This window comes from Cinclus cinclus, chromosome 1, assembly GCF_963662255.1.
Source record: "Cinclus cinclus chromosome 1, bCinCin1.1, whole genome shotgun sequence".
Lineage (NCBI taxonomy): Eukaryota > Metazoa > Chordata > Aves > Passeriformes > Cinclidae > Cinclus > Cinclus cinclus.
Window position 1 is genome coordinate 129,941,927 of NC_085046.1, and position 20,052 is coordinate 129,961,978.

The 20,052-nt window shown below is 37.0% G+C and overlaps 1 protein-coding gene across 1 annotated transcript in view; it reads left to right on the top strand.

Moving 5' to 3' along the window:
• MATN2 (matrilin 2) overlaps window positions 1-20,052 on the top strand; it is a 57,768-nt gene that overhangs the window by 35,187 nt on the left and 2,529 nt on the right. The window contains exons 8-25 of the mRNA XM_062490456.1: window positions 2,181-2,303; window positions 3,180-3,302; window positions 3,469-3,591; window positions 3,982-4,104; window positions 4,193-4,315; window positions 4,530-4,652; window positions 7,731-7,853; window positions 7,948-8,070; window positions 8,164-8,286; window positions 8,455-8,577; window positions 8,778-8,900; window positions 9,040-9,162; window positions 9,328-9,450; window positions 11,431-11,844; window positions 14,354-14,506; window positions 18,490-18,561; window positions 19,090-19,194; window positions 19,437-19,532. Coding sequence (XP_062346440.1) covers window positions 2,181-2,303; window positions 3,180-3,302; window positions 3,469-3,591; window positions 3,982-4,104; window positions 4,193-4,315; window positions 4,530-4,652; window positions 7,731-7,853; window positions 7,948-8,070; window positions 8,164-8,286; window positions 8,455-8,577; window positions 8,778-8,900; window positions 9,040-9,162; window positions 9,328-9,450; window positions 11,431-11,844; window positions 14,354-14,506; window positions 18,490-18,561; window positions 19,090-19,194; window positions 19,437-19,532 — 2,439 coding nt within the window. The remainder of the gene's footprint in view (window positions 1-2,180; window positions 2,304-3,179; window positions 3,303-3,468; window positions 3,592-3,981; window positions 4,105-4,192; window positions 4,316-4,529; window positions 4,653-7,730; window positions 7,854-7,947; window positions 8,071-8,163; window positions 8,287-8,454; window positions 8,578-8,777; window positions 8,901-9,039; window positions 9,163-9,327; window positions 9,451-11,430; window positions 11,845-14,353; window positions 14,507-18,489; window positions 18,562-19,089; window positions 19,195-19,436; window positions 19,533-20,052) is intronic.

The following is a 20,052-nucleotide window of genomic DNA, read 5'->3' on the forward strand; positions in this document are numbered from 1 at the left end:
ATCCTTTATTTCAGGTCCCTTGGGAAGGGTTCCTGTTTTCATGCAGGGAAAAGGACTCACCTTCAATTTATTCTTACACTCTGCATTTCAGTAATACTTTAATAATTATTTGAAACAAACTGAAAAAGTATTTAGGAAAGAATACTTTTCACAACAACTATTAATCCTTATATATTCAGAAAAGTTTTGGGAGACCTATTTGTCCCCAGGTGTTGAGGACAGTTTTTAAGTCATATGACAAATGTGTCTGAGAGGTCATCTGGACAGTAGTGTCCCCAAGGCAAACTTCCCCACCTTACCTGGGGCAGGAGGAGAACTGAGAGCCCTATGCTGAGCTTTACAATTAGCATGGGAATCCTTCATAAGTGAGCAGAAGTTGTCCTGGCAACTCTCTGCTCTTTGTAAATCTAATGATCATTGAGAATTGATACAATTTCACTAACAGTTGAATTGCCTCCTTCCATGGAAAAATAATATATAGAAAGGTCCAAAAAAAGAAGAATACGAGTACATTTTACCTGTTGACTTTTTATGGACCTCTTTGGTGAAAGTGTTCTGTCCACTTTTCCCGGATTTTGGAGGTACAATGTTTTTCAAGCTTGTAGAGGGTTGGAACAGCTCCAGAGCTCACCCTTTTTCTTGCCCTCAGACACAAAGTTCAAACTGCAAGTCCTCAGTCACAAAAATTATCTAGAGAGAAGTTAGGCAAATCAGCAAAGGCCATTTGTGTTTGTATTTATCTTTGTGTTTGCCTCCATACTAACCCTTTTAGCCCCACCCAGTACCTCGACAGACTTTGCTTCTGTCTTCCACTGCAGATCTCTCAAAAGGGACAGACAGTAACACAAAAGTATAATTAGTGTACATATAAGAACAATAGGGTCCACTAAAAACAATTTCTTAGATATTTATCTATAATACCACTGAAAATTTAGAAACAGCCAAATAATGGAGTTCTATCAACTTGCAAATGGAAAATCCCTTGTCCTTTGTAGTAACAAGAGATAATTTTTCATTCCTGAGTTATTTCCCTCCAGGCTGTACTTGGAAACCTATCAGCAGCAGAGTTCAAGAATCATTTGGACAACATTCTCAGGCAGATGGTGTGAATTTTGGGGTTGTCCTGTACAAGGCCAGTAGTAGGACTTTGATTGGTCCTAGTGAGTCCCTTCCAAATCAGGATATTCCGTGATTCTTTGAAAATAGTGCTGAGTGCAATGAAACTGAGATTTTTTGAATCACTCCTCATAACCCTGTCCTCATATATGTTTAGGAAAGTTTGGTCCTATTCCTGAGCTCTAGATGAGATGTTGAAACCTTGTGAATATTTTTAGGCTGCCATGAAGAGAATTTTGGCACTTTGCAATTTCCTGAATGATAAATTGAATGGAAGGGATTAGCATTTAACATATACCAGTCCTAGTGAGAAAACATCTGGGATGTTCTAGTATTATATACAAGGGCTCAAGGATCGTAAGAAAACTATGGGAATACCTGAATGGTAACCAAACCTGCACTGTGACAACTCATTACAAAAACTGTGTGTGTAGCCAACAGACAGTAGTAAGTCCTGCTTGCAAAGTCTCAGGAGCCCTATGTCTTCATATGACAGAAAAGAAACACTTGGGAAATTTGAGATGAAAAGTGGACTATATTTGACAGTACTTGTCATTTGCAATTCTTTGAAAAGCTTGAATAGTCCAAGCCAAATCCCACTGACATCTGAGAGGTTTTCTTCTTGATGCCTCAGGAGATGGGTCAGGTCCACAAGTGAGTTCTGGGGACTGCTACCTTCACTTCAGGCCATTTAGAGACTATTTAGAATGTTCACAAGGTAGCTTTTATGTCTTTGCCAGTGTCTTATAAAAAATCTTTGCTAAAGTATTGTGTTTTGTTTTAATCCACTTTAATCCAAACCATACATGGACTCTCTTTAGCTATGTTAAGCACAGAAAAGTATGATTTCTCAACTCTGCTTAAAGCAAAAAATGAAAAGTGGGATCTATAGGACCTCAGTAGGACCTCTTACATTTTATTGAAGCTTTATAATCAGATGAGAAAATGAATTATTGTTAAATAAATTTATATTTATTTATTTATATGGAATGCAAATACTAGAGATGAAAAATAATTTAGTCATTATTGGTTAAATTTTTTAATAATTTTGATTGCTCCTACAGGAGTTGACTATTGTGCCCTAAGTGATCATGGCTGTGAACATTTGTGTGTAAATGGTGACAGATCTTATACTTGTCAGTGTTTTGAAGGATTCAGGCTTCGTAACGATGGGAAAACATGTAAACGTAAGTTATTATTCAGCAACTCAGAGTCTAATATTACACACATAGAAGAAATCTGCAAGGTAGGATTGGATTGCCTAAATGTTGCAGTCCAATGCAGTTTTAAATATTCAGAGATTTCAAGAGGTCGTATTTCCCCTTTGGTGTCATATTTGCCAGCAGTATGCCGATATCTTGGATATACTAATGCATCTAAAACGGTACTGAATGCATACTTTTAGGCAACTGAATCACACCCTAAACATCTGTGCCATTTAAAAAGCAGCCCTGATATTGGACAGCTGTGGATCCAAAACTATCCAGAGCTGAGACAACTGTGAGTTTTTTCTAAAATTTCAAGGCAAAAATGTATAATGTTTATAAAGTCTTACCCAGCATGAAGCTTGCAACATTATTAATGGAAAGCCAATTTTGTCCATCATAGGATGATTGCAAGAGAAATATCATAATTGTGTTACAAATTAGACTACATTGCACAGTTATGATGAGCAGCAGATATCACAAAAAAATAATAGCAAATTTTTCTCAACTTTTATAGCATAAGTCACCAAGTGATCAAAGAAGAATTATGGATAAGTTTTGGAAAAACTCACAGACATTCAGTATTTTGTAACTGCAATCCCTATAATATCTAATATCAACATCAGCTGTTAAAAAGTGTTTACAGAAAAAAAATTAAGGGCATCCAGATATTACCATGGTGAATGAAAAACCCCTTATTCTTAGCTGGTGTTTCACAACATCACTAGCTTTTTTATTCTTTGCAAACAGAGACTAATTCTGCCTGTCTTAAAAAGTTAGGATACACTAAAAGCAAGTTAACTCTGAATATACTGCCTTTAACTAACAGAATTTTTTTATATATTAAATTATTCCCAGGTAAAAATGTCTGCAAATCAGTCAACCATGGCTGTGAGCATGTTTGTGTTAATACTGACAATTCCTACATCTGCAAGTGTCGTGAGGGATTCATACTGAGAGAAGATGGCAAGACCTGCAGAAGTGAGTAACTGGTAGCTATTGAACACTTTTGCATATACATGAGGCAAGGAGGGAAAAGGGTATTTTTTACTTCATACTGGAAAAGAAGCAACAAAGTTCCTTTTGATAGCTACATTCCTCTAACACGTTTTCATTCAAAACCTACATTTCTATCAATCATTCCCAGGACAGGACATCTGCAAATCAGTCAGCCATGGCTGTGAGCATATTTGTGTTAACAAAGATGACTCCTATGTTTGCAAGTGTCATGAGGGTTTTCTGCTGAGAGAAGATGGGAAAACATGCAGAAGTAAGTACTCTGAGAATTACTCATAGAAATTTATTTACAGTATGTAGATCTGAGAAGCATTCAAACAAATACAACAGTTTACTGTTAATAAAGGAGTAGTCTTCCTATGTATAATATATGAGTAGTATTTATGTATTTATACATTTAGACCTTCCAAATGCTTGTAAGAAACTCTGTGGACAAAAGTAGTGTCTTTTATAGATCAACTCACAGACTGGAAACAGAAAATACTCAAAAATATTCAGGTAAGAGAGTTAAAATGTTTGATGCCTAAAATGTAACCTGTTTATTCCAGTGGTATAAGTAGACCTAATGAAAGGTGTTTACTTCTCCCTGCATGATACATTTGCTGTAGATGTGCTTTAACCAAATATCATCAATTGTTCTCAGATAAAGACATTTGCAGTTCAGTTCACCATGGCTGTGAACATGTTTGTGTTAATACTGACGAGTCCTACATCTGCCAGTGTTATGAGGGATTTGCACTAAGGGAAGATGGAAGAACATGTAGAAGTAAGTATCCTACTCTTTAGCAGATTTTCTTTATAATCTGAGTATTTGCAGGCATATTTTAAAAATGGCAATCTTATTTTTTTAACAGATAAAGATGTTTGCAATTCTGTTGACCATAGCTGTGAGCATATTTGTGTGAATACTGATAGTTCATACCTTTGCCAGTGTTATGAGGGTTTTGTATTGAGAGATGATAAGAAAACATGCAAAAGTAAGTTATTTCAATGTTACTATATTTTTTATATTTAGACATCTACAGAAGGAACATATTATTTAGAGGCAGTTCTTCTTACAGGAGATTTTTTTCCTTGCAAAAAGGAGAATAAATTCTTTATTTACTAGGAGATTACTAGGGTCAGTCTTTAAAGTTTTGGAAGTGTTCTTATTCATCAAACTGTAGTAAATAAAACCTAAATTATTTCTAGATAAAGACATCTGCAAATCAGTCAATCATGGCTGTGAACATCTTTGTGTTAATAATGATGATTCATACACTTGCCAATGCCATGATGGATTTGTACTAAGGCAAGATGGGAAAACATGCCGAAGTAAGTAATTTATTAATAAGAGAAGAAATGTAATTTTTATCTTGTTAGAATATTATTCACTAGTTCATAGTAGCCAGCATGGAATATTTTTCTCTTTCTCCGTAAGACTTGCATGAATGAAGTATTGTTTGAATGAAAGCTACATTTCAGAAAAATCAGCCAATTTTAAGGTTTGAATGAATGTTTTAAAAATGTGAACTTCATTTCCAAATTAGGTATATTGAGTTATAATCTTGAGCATAGGATGCTGCTGTATTTTGCTGTACTGGGTTGAAGTTCTAATTACCATTGTGTTCTTCTGTCTATGTTCATGCAGATCATGACTTAACTTGTTCTGTAACCTCTTAGCATATTATTTTGTAAATTATGAGTAATTGAAACTCCTTCAGGCTTTTTATGCTTTCTAATCTTTTTATAACCCTCTTCTTGCTCCCCTAAAACCTCTGCTGTTTATCAGCATCCTTGTGGATGCACCACAGTGAAAAAGTCTTCTAATAGGAGACACAGCAGGGTCCAGGGCAGAGGAACAATAATAATTCTAATTCTTATTTGAATCTACCTGTCATTTTCTAAAATAATTTATATTTTTATATTTTGGTAGGCTTTTTTTTGTTTCTACAAAAGATAATGTTAGTCTCTGACCAAAATATTCTGCTAGTATTCATGTTCAATTAGTTATTTACCATGATTAAAAGTTATTTAAGATTCCCAGTATTACAGGTGTTTGTGTCCTGTAAGCACAGCCCTTATTCTTTGTTTCTGAATGTATGTCCTTAATACTGGCTATTTTAAAATACATATGATTTGCTGTAATCCAAAAATATTCAAGTTACCTTTTATCAGCAGCTGCTTTATATTTATTTGCTATTCTCTCAGAAGTGGAGTAATCTACAAACTTTTTTAGTGATTATTTTGTGTTTTCTTCTGGGCTGTCCATAAAATTATTAAGTAGTAGAGAAGCAAAACAAATTCTTTGAAAGCTACTTGAGAGTTGCCCATCTACAATTGGTTCTGAAGGCCTTTCCAGCCAGTGTTAATCCACAAAATGTTGATTCTATACTCTCTTTCCTTAATCAAAATAATACCAAGACTGCTGCCTTTTTGAATACTCCACTGTATGAACAGCATATGCTTTAAAACCAGCCACATGATCAATTAAGAAAGACCTTTTTTTTTTAGTTTTTCCATGGTTTATTTTTTCCACAACACCAAGTTGATTGGTACTGGTCCTCTTTATTTGATTTTACTCTGTCTCAAGTTCTGCATTATCTGTTGTATTATTTTAATTCATATCAATATCAAGCTGACAGGCTTACAGAGAACTACTCATCTTTTTAAACACTAGAACCATAGAACTTTTTTCAGTGTGTGTTCATATACTGGGAATGGAGACAACTCAGTGTTTTGGGGCTTCCTCAGAGTTATAGATGTTACTGAAATTTAGCACTAGGCATCCAAGGTATTCTTCAGAAACCTCATTTGCAACTCTCTGCTGCAAGTTATCTGGAGTTACTGATTCAAAAATGTGTGTGTATGTGTTCAGTAGATGCTCTGTGACCTACTTCACACAGAGTGAAACTTCACTTCAACAAGGTCATCAGTAATCTATTTCATAAGTTAAAGTCTGGACACACTATTTTATATTACTGCATTGAAATTGGCAATTCTGTCTTTCTGTCTATTAATTAATAATACATTATTAGAATGCTTTTTGTTCCTAATAGTATTTAATTTATGTACTCATACTACCATTTATTTGTTGGCTATGCACCCCCTTGTCCTTTATCTTATTATTTCAGTGTTTTCCAATTCCTAATATTTTCACATTCAGTAAATGCTGTGAATGTTCCTTTCTTTCAGTCAATTTTAAAGTCTTATAGCTGTTTTCAACTTAAATTTCTGGATTTTTTAACTACCCTGACATTCCTTTTAGAGTGTGAAACAACATTTCTGGGGGGTTGTCCAATAAAATAACCTTAAATAGTGCAATCATTGATAGTTGTTATTATTATTACTACTGCTATTATTATTATTATTAATATTATTATTATTATTACTACTACTACTACTACTATTTCCCCCAGCATCCCAAAATAGTCTGGCTCATACTTGCTTTCAGCTATGTAAAATTCATCCTTCTGAAGTAATAGCCATGTCTGCCGCTGGTTTGTATTTTATTCTGTTTATAAGCAAATGTTTCTGAGTTGTGCAGAGCTGTGTATAAGCAGATGCTAACTTTTACTCATGTTATAATTTTATAACTTCTCCCTTATCCACTATGATGGCATCTTGTTTAGAGTGCATGTCTTAAATATAATTATTTTTGAGTTAGAATATTGTCTTATGTAGCAGTTTTTGGAATATTTGTTTTGGTAGCAGAAGACCAAGTTGAACTTGACTCTCAGGAGGCCACTTTTTTGTGTAAAGGTAGTTCTCCATTAGAAACTGATATTTTCTTTTTGTTGCATGAAGAAGAAAAAGGGAATGCTGATAGATGGCTCCACTTTCTTCTGCACTTTCTCCCTATCGCTTTTGAAGAGGTTTTAACCAACTGGTTTAACATATAAGTCTTCACATCAATTTTCAGCAATTCAGTTAGATTTTGTTTATTGTCTTAAATAAGCAGCTCCTATTCTTTCAGGTTTTGTTTATGCAGACTCTTGGCACTGATATAAGAATGTTAAGAATTAAGGTTAAATCATGTTCTGTGGTGGTTTTTTTTTTTCAGTTTTGTTTTTACCAGCATGAATTTGTGCTAAATGACTGTATTAAGTTATTCCCTCCTTTCACTCTATAAAATCTTCCTTCTCCTTCCTCCTCCTTATCCTAGTCAGATTAATCCTTAAATGGTTTATTTTCAGTTGGAGGTCATCCAAACCATGAAGTTCTGGTCAGATGACAAAGAATAGATACTCAATGTAAACTAAGATGTTCACCATTTTACTAGGAGGAGATTTGCTTTCAGTCTGCAAGCTTCCATCTTTTTTTGCTCATGGGATTAACCCCCCAGTCTTTGTATTTATAAAAAAAAAAACATTTAACTAACATGCCACATAAATATTGTCTAACTATTCCCAGGAAAGGATATTTGCAAATCAGTCAACCATGGCTGTGAGCATGTGTGTGCTAATGCTGGTGATTCATTTGTTTGTAAGTGCCAGGAGGGATTCCTGCTAAGAGAAGATGGAAAAACTTGCAGAAGTAAGTAGTCTGATATTTATCAACATACTTTTTATCTGCAGCTCGTGCTTGTGTAGAAATGCACTAACTAGCAAAAGCTGTCATCTCTTTTCAGATAAGGATCTTTGCAAATCAGTCAACCATGGCTGTGAACATGTTTGTGTTAATTCTGGTGATTCATATACCTGCAAATGCCATGATGGGTTCCTACTGAGAGAAGATGGGAAAACCTGCAGAAGTAAGCAGCACAAGAACTTAATTGGATGAATTACACATACAATAATGAAGGCCTCTGCTGATGTGTGCTGATTGCCAACTCTCCTTTTTGCAGACAAGGACATTTGCAACTCAGTTGACCATGGCTGTGAACAAATTTGTGTGAATACTGAAGATTCCTACATCTGCCAGTGTCATGAAAAATTCATACTGAGGGAGGATGGAAAGACATGTAGATGTGAGTAGCCTGAGCGATAAAAGAATGTGTTTATTTGAGGCTTTCAAGTGTTGTGGGTGTGAGTGCAGATATGTGTGTTTGTGATTTCCAACTATTTGGGCTGGTTAAAAAAAAATACCACCTCTCCCTAACAATCCTCACCTTACAAACCCCATCCACTTTTCTTAGATAAAGATGTTTGCAACTCAGTCAACCACAGCTGTGAACATATTTGTGTTAATACTGATGATTCCTATGTCTGCAAGTGTCATGAAGACTTCATACTGAGGGAAGATGGAAAAACTTGCAGGAGTAAGTTATTTCATCTTTGTTTTGTGCTTCCTGATCTGTTAATGAAACACACTGTGCAACAGTAGCGTGTTATGTCTTTGTTATAGAATCAGCTTCATGTAAGTGAGCTCCTTCATGGAAAATTATAGCAATTTTTTTTATATTTTGTGAGATTTATTTACTTAGCTAAGTGTGCTAAACACAATTTTCATTATTCCAAGGTAAAAATGTCTGCAAAACAGTCACCCATGGTTGTGAACATGTCTGTGTTCCAACTGGCAATTCATACATGTGTCAGTGTCACAAGGGATTTATATTGAGGCGAGACAGGAAAATGTGCAGGAGTGAGTAGCTGAAACTTTTATGGGGAATGTGGTTTTCAGTCTTAAAAGAAATCAACAGACTTAATTTTATTCAAAGCTTATTCATGACAGTTTTGTATTTGAAAAATGGTCTAATAAGGGGATTCTCAACAATTCTCAGATAAAGACCTGTGTAAATCCATTGACCATGGCTGTGAACATGTGTGCATTAATAATAACAACTCATACAGCTGTCAGTGCCATGAGGGCTTTGTCCTGCAACAAGATGGGAAAACATGTCGAAGTAAGTAACTTGTTATGTCTGTCAGCCCCTATTCTCTGGCATTGCTACATAAATGAGCAAAGATGTTGTATTCCTTTGTCATATGTTCTTCAGATATTATGTTTGGAGTCTTTGGATTTATAAAATGTTAAATAGAGTACAGACAAACACTTCAATTTTTCCTAGGTAAAGACGTCTGTAAATCAGTTGACCATGGTTGTGAATATGCTTGTGTTAATAATGACAATTCCTATATCTGCAAATGCCAGGAGGGATATGTACTAAAAGAGGATCAGAAAACATGCAGAAGTAAGTACATTTTATTTAGAAAACATTTGTTTCTTTAATTTCTAAAATTAATTGACCTCACTTCAAAAAAATTATAGAGTCACAGAATGGTCTGGGTTGGAAGGAACCATATTAAAGATCACTTAGTTCCATCTCCCTGCTGATGGCAAGGACACCTTCTACTAGATGAGGTGTCTACAAGCCCAATCCAGCTTGGCTTTGAGCTCTGCCACAGCCTCTCATTTCAAACATGATATAATATTTGAAAGCCCAGAGCATATGTGTGTGGAAGAAAATGTCTCAAATAACTTGATGCTCTCCTAAGCAAAAATCTATCAAATTGGAAGAGTTGTTTTAGTGTAGTGTTGAGTGCAATAATAATTATTTTGAAACATCAGGGAAAAGCCAAAGAGGAATCTTATTATCAAGGAATATGCATTTTAATCAGGTTCATAGACTACGATCTTTTATCTTTATAAACTATATTTTAAAATACCATTAATTCTATTTGCTTATCTTCCAACATGACATGCATTTATCTCATCATCTCTTTTAATACTCGGAGGAGAAATTCTACTGGAACTCAGTAAAAACATTTATTCTGCCAAAAGTGGATGCCTTAGTTAAGGAGAATGTGATTACCAAAAGAATGGTAACAAGTTCTGGCTGTTCTCAATCCTAACTGACACCATGCACCATGAACTGCTGCCCTTTCCTGACTTATGCAGCAGCACTGAGGTGGTTCTGATATATGTATTCATTGCATTTTCATCACCTTAGTACATGTGAGGTGTCTTTTTCTCAGATGACTGCAGAAAGGAATTCTTGAACAGTTTTAAAATAGATCTTTTCTAAGAAGAAAATTCCAGGCTTTAAGGCTGAAAATCCCTTATTCATACAATGACTTGGTAACAAACATCTCCAGTAATTTCTGCAGAGAAATTTCTGCGGCACAATTCCCTTTTGTGTAGTGCTTACAGCATTCTCCCTGTAAAAAGATCAGAGATGAGTGGAGGTCAAAGTTTATTTGGTCCAGACTAAGAAGCAAATCTTAACATTCCTCAGTATGGCATATTTTCCCTGGAAACTAGATTGATCCAATGGGAGCTGAGCATCTCTGCAGCTAGCGTTTGCACAAAGCACACTAATCTCTGCCTGCTGAAGGCAATTCCTTGCCAGAATAAAAAAAAAACAAAACAAAAAAACAAAAAAAACACAACCCACCTGGCAGAAGTGGTCTGCAGCTTGGAAGACATTCCCCAATCTCTAAATTCCCTAAGCTTGTTATTGGTGCCCAGTGCTTACAAACTACTTTGATTTTTGCATGTGCATTTGCCAAAAAATATGGGAAATACAAATTTTACAGATTTGCCTGTCTTCTGACAAACTCCTAGTTCTAATGGGTAAACCAGAAAAGATTAATTGCAGCAATACTTAAGTCTTCTGTTTACAAAACTGGTAGACAATTACAAGCAAAAAACCTCTTATCTAGCCAATTCTGATTCTCTCAATAATTAAATAGTTTAAAAACTATATTGTAAGTCCTGCAACACTAATGCAGCTTCAGTGATTCTGTTCCATGTTTCTCAGTGCTGACAAATTTGACAAAGGCAAAGTTAGCATACAAGTTTATCTCTGGAAGAAAATGATGGGAACTCTTGTCTATGTGCTATCCATATTCTTCAGTTCTCTCCACTTAAGAGTAATTCTTAACATTTCTGATTGTTACTGCATTTTTACAAGATGTAGTATTCTGCAAAGCAGAATATGTCTCAGTAAATATTCACTGTGGTTATAATTGTGTTAAATTCTATTCATAGGCCCACTCTTAGCTTTTGAGACAGTCTGTACACAACATCTTCAGACACATTAGCACAGCAGGACGAGCCAGGAACAGGGTACTTCAGATGATCCCTGAGTTTTTGCCAGAGTATCTGGATCCCTTTCCCAGCCTTGTGGAGTTTTTTCCTTGATCTGTACACTCTGCTGCTCATTTCACAGGATGCACTGAAGGCCCAATTGACCTGGTGTTTGTGATTGATGGATCAAAAAGTCTTGGAGAGGATAATTTTGAAATTGTGAAACAATTTGTCTCAGGAGTCTTGGATACACTTGAGATTTCACCCAAAGCTGCTCGAGTTGGTTTGCTCCAGTATTCCACTGAGGTTCGTACAGAGTTTACATTAAGGCAGTTCAGCTCAGCCAAAGACATGAAGAAAGCTGTGTCACAAATGAAATATATGGGCCGAGGTTCTATGACAGGACTGGCACTGAGGCAAATGTCTGAGAGAAGCTTCACGGAGACAGAAGGAGCAAGACCATTTTCAGCAAATGTCCCTCGAATCTCCATTGTGTTTACGGATGGACGAGCCCAGGATGAAGTCTCTGAGTGGGCCAGCAGAGCAAAGCAACGTGGTAAGTGGAGATGTTTTCAGTGTCTCATTCTAAAAGGCAAACAGTGTTAGAAATAAGATGTAGTAACAATTTGGATGTACTAATCGAGAGAGTGGTTGCCAAAGTAGTCTGGCCAGTACAGTGACCACTGTCCTGCACATCAGATCTTGGTGTTTGCAACGTGAGATCTTTGTGTTCGCAAGGGCCTTTGCTGCCAGGCATGTGCATCATCCCCAGAGCAGGACCCATGGGGAATGTCTCACCACAGGCAGTGGTGCCACCCTCATGGCATGCCCTGAATGTATCCACTAAGGGTAGTTATTTGATACAGAGATAGGAGAATACTGGGAACTTCATCAAAAATTCTAGGAAAACAATAAAAGAAACTCCAAGTTGTCTCTTCAAAATACAGCAATCTATTCTTGTGAGAAATACGATGGTAATAATTTGCTATATTTTTGTTTACAGGTTATATTCTTTATTTTTAACTAGTTTTATAGTGCTAATAGTGTTCCGGAAGGAAGATGATTCTTTTTGAAAGAAGGTAGCTGTAGTGCTGTCTATCTTACTGTTTCTACATGCCTATATGCTGAAATGTGACTGAAAACTGGTGATTTTTAATTTCTTATATGTTTGAGCAGGACACCTGTACCACAAATCAGAAGCTTTTCAGCTGTTTAGCAGAGTCAACTGAAAAATTTCGAAACTTGTCAGGAAAATAAACAATCCCCTTTTTTTGGCAAAACTTTTTTTTGTTTTTTCATTTTTTTTACAAGAAACTGCTTTAAAAACCATGGCTGATAGGCCACAACACAAAGAAAATAGCCAGACTTTAAAAGATTTTGCACATCTTTTTTTCTGTGCTTGTTTCATTTATTTGACATATTAATCAGAATATGATACATGATTAGTAGAGCCTTGATCAGGATCGATACCTCTCTGTAAGGAGAAAAGGGAAAAACATCCAAGGATATAAGAAAGGCACATGCTAACAAGAGTGCCATTACAACAGTGAAGGATAAAGTAGTTTTAAAATGATTTTTAAACCCCCAAACATTTACAGGCTTACTTGTGAGATGAAACTACATGGAGAATTTACAGAAGGAAAGAAGTACAAAACAACTTTCTTACTTGCTGAATGAAACTCTGGGCCACTTACACTAATTGCAATGCTCCAGGCCAAACCCACCCCTGTGTAATTGCAGCATAACCAATAGAGTAATACTCAATATGAGCATTCAATTCAATATTAACATATTCGTTCAATATGAAAATGGACCTTGAATACTTTATCACTGATATCCCCAAGTCTTTAATTAGGACTCACTTCAGCATGACTGGTGCATTCATTAAATTGAATCAGCTTCTGGTGAACACTTTTCTTTCCTGGCTAAAGTGCAATGATAGGCAGATTCATGAAGAAAAGTAAGGAGATACATTAATAGTTAAAAACTTGGAAAATGCACATTTTGTGGTATTATCAGGCCCATGATTCTTCAGCAAAAATACTGAAAGTTGCAATTCAGTGAGTGTGCAGCGATTATTGCCTCATGTTAAATTAAGATAGCAAACCTCCCCATCTCAAGTTTACCTGAAACCAACCAGAGAAAGTAGCTTCTTCTCTTGAATCATGTAAGAGCTGTGAAGCTCATAGCTGTACTATGAAACACAAAATCAGTACATGTCGTGGACACTTTCTAAGCCAGTACTTATATAAAGAGAAATATCAGATCATATGCTCATAAGCATAAAAACATAACTGCTGAAAAAGGGATTACTGAAGATCTCTATGTTTTGTAGTTATTGCTTGTTTTAAATCTATTTGGTGAGAGGGCTCTGAACCACTTCCTCTTTCCCTGCTTCCAGTTGAGAAAACGGCACATCCTCACTTACCTTCTCCATAGCACCTCTGCTGTGGAAATACTTGTCCTGAGCATCCCTCTTGTAAGGCTTTTTCTTTCTAGCCTCATAAATTTCTTGTTTTCCCATTCTTACCCTCCTAAGTGGGCTTTCCAGCCTGTTAGTGCCCCCGAGAGAGCAAGAATCAAGCCTCAATGTGCTCTGAGGATTTCAATGAAACACTTAAGTATTTTTCTGAAAAATTACTGCCAACTTTCAGGATTCTACCCCATTTGCTAATATGTAACAGGCTTTCCCATCAACCCAGTAATCAGCTGCATTGCATGTACCCTACAGACACAAACAAACCAGGCACTTGCAGTGCAATTGTGAGGCTGAACTGTGCAATTCTCTTGGATTGTTTGCAATACTCTATCTGCAACCATTTACTATCAGTAGTGGCCAGGCAAGTGTCACCTCTTTAAAGCTGTATGTCACATTGTAGCAAACAAGAGAGTTTCTGCAAGCCTCCCAGTAATTAAAGCATATTAAGCCCCTTCATGGATTTTGAAGTTACACAGAATATAAATTGGGCTCTCCCTTTCTCTCATATTTTCCTTTCATGGACGGACAACTGCTTAGAATTAGAACTGCTGAAATAATAGGTATATGCAATTTCTTTTGAATCCAGGTATAATCATCTATGCCATTGGAATAGGAAAAGCAATTGAGGAAGAACTGCTGGAAATTGCTTCTGAGCCATCATATAAACATCTCTTCTATGCTGAGGATTTCACAGCTCTGGAGGACATAAGTGAAGAGCTAAGAGCCCAAATCTGTGAAGGTAACAAAATTCCATTTTCTTTGAGATAGAAGTGAATGTTTACAGGTGTTTTGCTTTTTGGATTTTTCTGCCCCTTAATACATGAAGAATATATACTGTTAATCCATCACTGGGTAAATATGTTAGTAATTATCTCCCCTTTATTTTCATTAAGGTTGCATAAGATACACAATTCTATGCCCAGAAGAATCAATTGCTTCTTCTCTTTTCTCTTTCTACAGTTAAGTCAGCCATGCAATGAATCCCCCTCCAGCAAATAAACATGATCTATTATTAGGAACGTGGGAAAATAATCAGGGATTTGTAATACCTTAATGAGAATTTAAAAAAAAAATCCTAAGACCAGCAGCAAAAACCTAAACCACAGCAAAATAAACCATCAAGAGCTATTGTGTATATTTATAGAAGACTAAAAATAGCTCATTGAATGTACATTCACAGCTACAAAGAGTGGATTTCAGTTATGCATAAGCCCTGAGTTCTGCTACACAAATGTGGAAGTTTTGTTTCAGAAAGCATCCTTCTTCACTCTGGAACAAACAGGTCATATATAAACATTCCCAGATGAAGTTCTGCAGGGGAAGGCAGAATCTGAGCTGAGATGAAAGCTATGGAGCCAGAGAGAGGACAGTATGTCTCTCCCACTCACGCATTCCCAAGACTCTGTATTTTTTTGTACACTGAAACTGGTACCTGAAGCAAAATTCAGAAACAGCACATGGAATGATGTTAGGACTAGAATTGTGCAAGACTATTTAACTTGCACTAGCTTTTATCTGGTTGTTTTTCTTGGAATTAAATGCAAATACGTTTTGCCTTTTTTTTTTTTTTTGCTTTAATGTTATAGTATAAAATTAGTTGCAGGACATTTCTTTATACAGATCTCAAGGAAGAACTTGTAAAAAAGACTTTGAGGATGTTTCTTAGCTTGCACACTCTTTGTCCTTCAGTCCTAAGAAGTCCTAGTTTTATCTTTCTGAAATACTAAATACTATGATAATATAAAACCAAGCCAATTCAATTCTTATTAGGCAGATGATCTTCATTGACAACATGTCATCTTAAAAGATTTTGGAGATGCCAAAACCAAAACTATCTGGCAGCCAGAACAGTAATTCTCACTCATTAGCAAACCCCACTAAATAATTCTCACTGATCAGAAAACACCAGAGCTCAGTGATGGAAATGCATCCTTCAGGTACCCACAACAGTGGTTAGCAACCACCATTTTTTTTTCCTTTTTACTACAGAATTTACAATATGAAAAAATAAGTAAATCCTGCCCCTTTGTGGCAGTTTCTTGTCTACACCTCTGGTAACCAGGCAGCACTGGTGCTTCAGCTTCTGTCCTCCCCCTCTCTCAACAACAGGGAATGAATGCCTCACACCTCTGAACTGAGGACTGACCCAGCCTTGTTTTTCTGGACACTCCAGGACTAAACATTATTCATCAACTCACTCCACCAGAAATTCTGCCTCCAAACCTGTTACACAACCTGAAAGGTTTTTAAAAATGCCTTCTATTGTATACAGCGCAATTTTTCTCCTCCTTTGCTATAGCAATGACTTTTATCTTTACTCTAGTTTTGGTTCTTAGCTGAGGTCTTCTGTGACTCCAGCTTGTGAGGACATCCTGTCCTCATGGACTCCACTGTCCCAGCTGCAGATGCACAGCACGTTTCCAACTGAAGTAGAAGCCCTCCAAATGTTTTTTGGGGTTAGGCTTTTTTCTTTTGTTCTGCAAGAAAGCATCTGCCTTGTAAAATAGCTGCTGATTACTATTAATTATTCTTGATGACTAGTAGTAAAGGCAAAAAAAGGAGGGTTTTTTTTCTCTTGTCTCTTATTAAGAGGAATTCAGTTGGAAGGTTCCCATTCATTGCCTTGGTTAATGTTAATTTCTCATCTGACTGGAAGCACTAACGAGGCTCCGGCAGTGTCATACATAATACACACTCAGTATGATTGCAGCTCCAGCCCTGTTCCGAGGATGTGCATTGTGGGAGCTTTTAATTATACGGTCATATACTATTTTTGTCACAAGACCCCAGCCCTGATCAGATAACAGTACTCAGCAGTAGCTGGTTAACATTCTGTTCTTCCAAATTGTGGATCGTTATCAGTTCAGCAAATATTCAGACACTGCTTTTGATTACACTTTCTCACAGGCTCCTTCTAACAAATTACTTGTGTTTTGTTACAAAACAGAACACTAAAAACGAACATCCAACTTCAGCATTTGTTCCCAACAAATTTATTCATTGCACTGACTTCACCAAGGGATTCAGGGTGATCTGTGTCTGTCACTACTTGTGTTTATTCAGCTTCTCAGAGGCAATGAGATCAGAAATCTTAGAGCCCCAACTAGTTTCTGAAGCCTGAGGAAGAGTATTTCTGAAATTAAATGGAGGCATTTCTGAAGTGCCCAATTCCTATTCCAAACTGGAGACCTCCTGCTACACCTCTACCAGTGCATCTGTCTTTTTTCTGTCCCTAATTATGTGTCCATACCAGCACTGTATCCAAAGCTCAAACCTTTCAGGTCAGTTCCTCTGCCCCTCCTAAACAACTCCCTCATTAGCTTGCAGCTTCTGAACACCTTCTAGAACAAGTCATTACCCAGGGTCAAACACTCAAGATTCATCTTACTTGCTCCATCTCTCCTACAAGAGAAATCTTCACCATCCTTGTTCCCATTTCATCATTCTTCAGCTAGACTCTGTTTCTCATTAGTTCCATTCCCTTGTGATCTCATCCCGTACCTCTCTGCCCTGAACTCTTCTCCAAAATCTACTGGACTTCTTCCAGCAGCTGGTTCCCATGTTGACTGAGACAACTGTATCTATGTCACCTATATCTATCTATTTTATAGATAGAAGTTCTGCTGCCTGATCTCTGGTCTTCTTATTCAACCACTCATCTGTTTTTCCAATATTCATGCTTAGTAATTCCAACCTCCACTTAAGAGGGCCTCATCTCCTTCCCAGCGCAATTTAGCAGTTTTACATTATTGTGCATCTGTCAAAACTGACTAAACCAGCAGGGACCCCAACAGTTATAGTAAACCTGGATGTCACAGAAGCATCTTCCACCTCCCTACTGCATCTTCATGACATACCAGGCAAGTTTGCACTGTCACCTTTTACCTCCATGCATTCACTTTCAGGGAAAGAGCTCTGGGTTACAGAGGAGGGAGTGTGTCCCTCCATGCACCCTGGCATCATCAGTCACATTGTGCAGCTGTTGAATTCCTGCTCTTTAGCTCCTCTGGGCCATGAAGGGCTCCGGAGTCAATGGAAGGTGAAGGGTTCCTTACCTAGTGAAGAACTCATTCCTAAGGAACCACAGCTGCCTCTGGCACCAAGAAAGGGGCAGGGCACACAATGGCTGAGGCTCTACCTCATAACAGGTTTTTGTTTCCTGTCAATCTCTTGACTGAGATCGGGGAGTGGACTCTGAAATAAATCCTTACATTTTAAAGGCTGTGCTTCATAAATTAGAAACGTGTATTTTGACTTATAACTGTAGTGTATCAGACTGCTGCACCCCTCTCACCTAAAAACTCCCACCTCCCTGATTGTTTCCCATTATAAAGAAAACTGAAGGAGGGGAGGAAACTTTTTCTTTCTCCAAGCAATATTCTTATTCAGTTCACCCCAAAGGATGATGGATGATAATGAAACATGAAAGAATTTTCACTGCAGGACACAGAGTAGATTGTTATCATTTCAGATTGCTTCACTATTACTAAATAATCACTTCTAGTTTTGGAGGAGTTCCTCTGATAGTCTGAGTTGAAGGGCAAGTCCTGGAGTTTCCATCAACACTGGACCTCTTATAATTCGCACAGGTATGAGGCATTCTCCATGTATTATGATAGACAAACAAGTTACTGGCAAGAAACATCTCCAATTCTAGGCAATGTGAACATTTTTATTGCTCCTTTTGTGATAACGTTTCCTTTGGCAATTTCTATCTACCAGCCTTGAAACAGTCACCTCACCAGCAGGATGCATCATCTGGGAGGCTTCATAAGACTGGTCCACAGCCTTCAGGTTGGCTGTTTTAACTCAAGTGTGCTCTCCTGCTGCCTTTTCATGCTGCCTGCTGTAGAGAACTCCCACAATTAGCTAAAAAGGGTTCATCCCATGTCCCTGCCTCCTTGCCCCTCCAAGCCACCCTTCCTTCTGCAATGTGAAAAAATGGGATATTCACTGTAACAAAAGCATGGCTGCATGCTTCTTACATCATCCAACTGAAATACTATATAGGGAAGCTTGTATATCAACACTATGCTTCACACTTTAAGCATGTTCAGCTTTCAATCACTTCTGTTTCTCACAGGAACCTTCACAATTCCCTTTCAGTTCTGCAACCCACAACTTAAATAATGTATACAGTAAAACCAGCCTAACAGCTTGTTCTTTCACATCTTTATCACTAGTCCATTCCTTGAATGAGCCTCACTGCAATTAGTGAGATTACTTACTAATTAAGGAGAACTCAGTGCATGTGAGTAGAAAAGAAAATAAAATTATAATTTAGTGGGTCTGATTTTTAGACTTTTGGGGGGTTTCCTGCAGGACCTGAATCAACCACAATAGCCATCACAGATGTCATTGACTGTCCACATCTCACAGTACACCACAAGTATCTTTTTGAAGACAGTCACATTCACTCAACAACAGGTAATCAGGTTACATTTGTTTAGAGTAACCCAGACTGCTCTTTGAACATAGAGGACTATACAATGTGTACTGTTTTCCCATACTGACAGAATCTGCCTCAGGGTGTTCCTTTGGACATTGACCTGTTTTGAGAACAGGAAGCTGTATTAAACCTGCTCTGCATTTATAATTCCTTGTAATTTCCTCCCCATCCTTTTCAATTTATTCAAAATTTAGCCTATGCTTAAGTGTTTGTTTTTCAGCAAAAGCCTCAAAAGATCATGACCAGTGCAAATGTGAAAATCTTGTGACATTCCAGAATTATGCAACCAATGAAGTAAGAAAACTCACCCAGCGATATATCCTTTCCGAGTAACTGTTTCTTACAGGTAAGATAACGAAGGCAGGTTAAAACAAACTAAATGTTTTGGCATCAAGTCTGAACTGCCTCCATAGCTAAAATCAGTTTATTGTAATGAAAATCTAAACTACATAATAGTTTCCAAGAAGCAAAGCCTTTAACTTTTAATCTGTTTCTCCTTCATAGAAGGGACCAAAACATTAATAAGGATTATTATTTTTAATAAATAAATAAAAACAAATAAATAAGCCCTTATAGTAAGCACCTTCAGAAACAGCAAAGAAACAACTGGCCAAATTCAAGAGTAACACACTTTGCTTTGGGTTACTTCTTCAGATGCTACTGAATTAGCATTTACTGGCTACGGGCATCAGAGTAAGGGAGGTATTTCCCTGCTGAACTGCTTGGTGAGACACCATATGCAATGAATCATTTAAAACCATAGTCTAGATGAAGAGGAAATCAGAGGACTCAGGTTTGGTTAATGTTGCCTTAGAAGAAATGCAGCTCAAACTCAG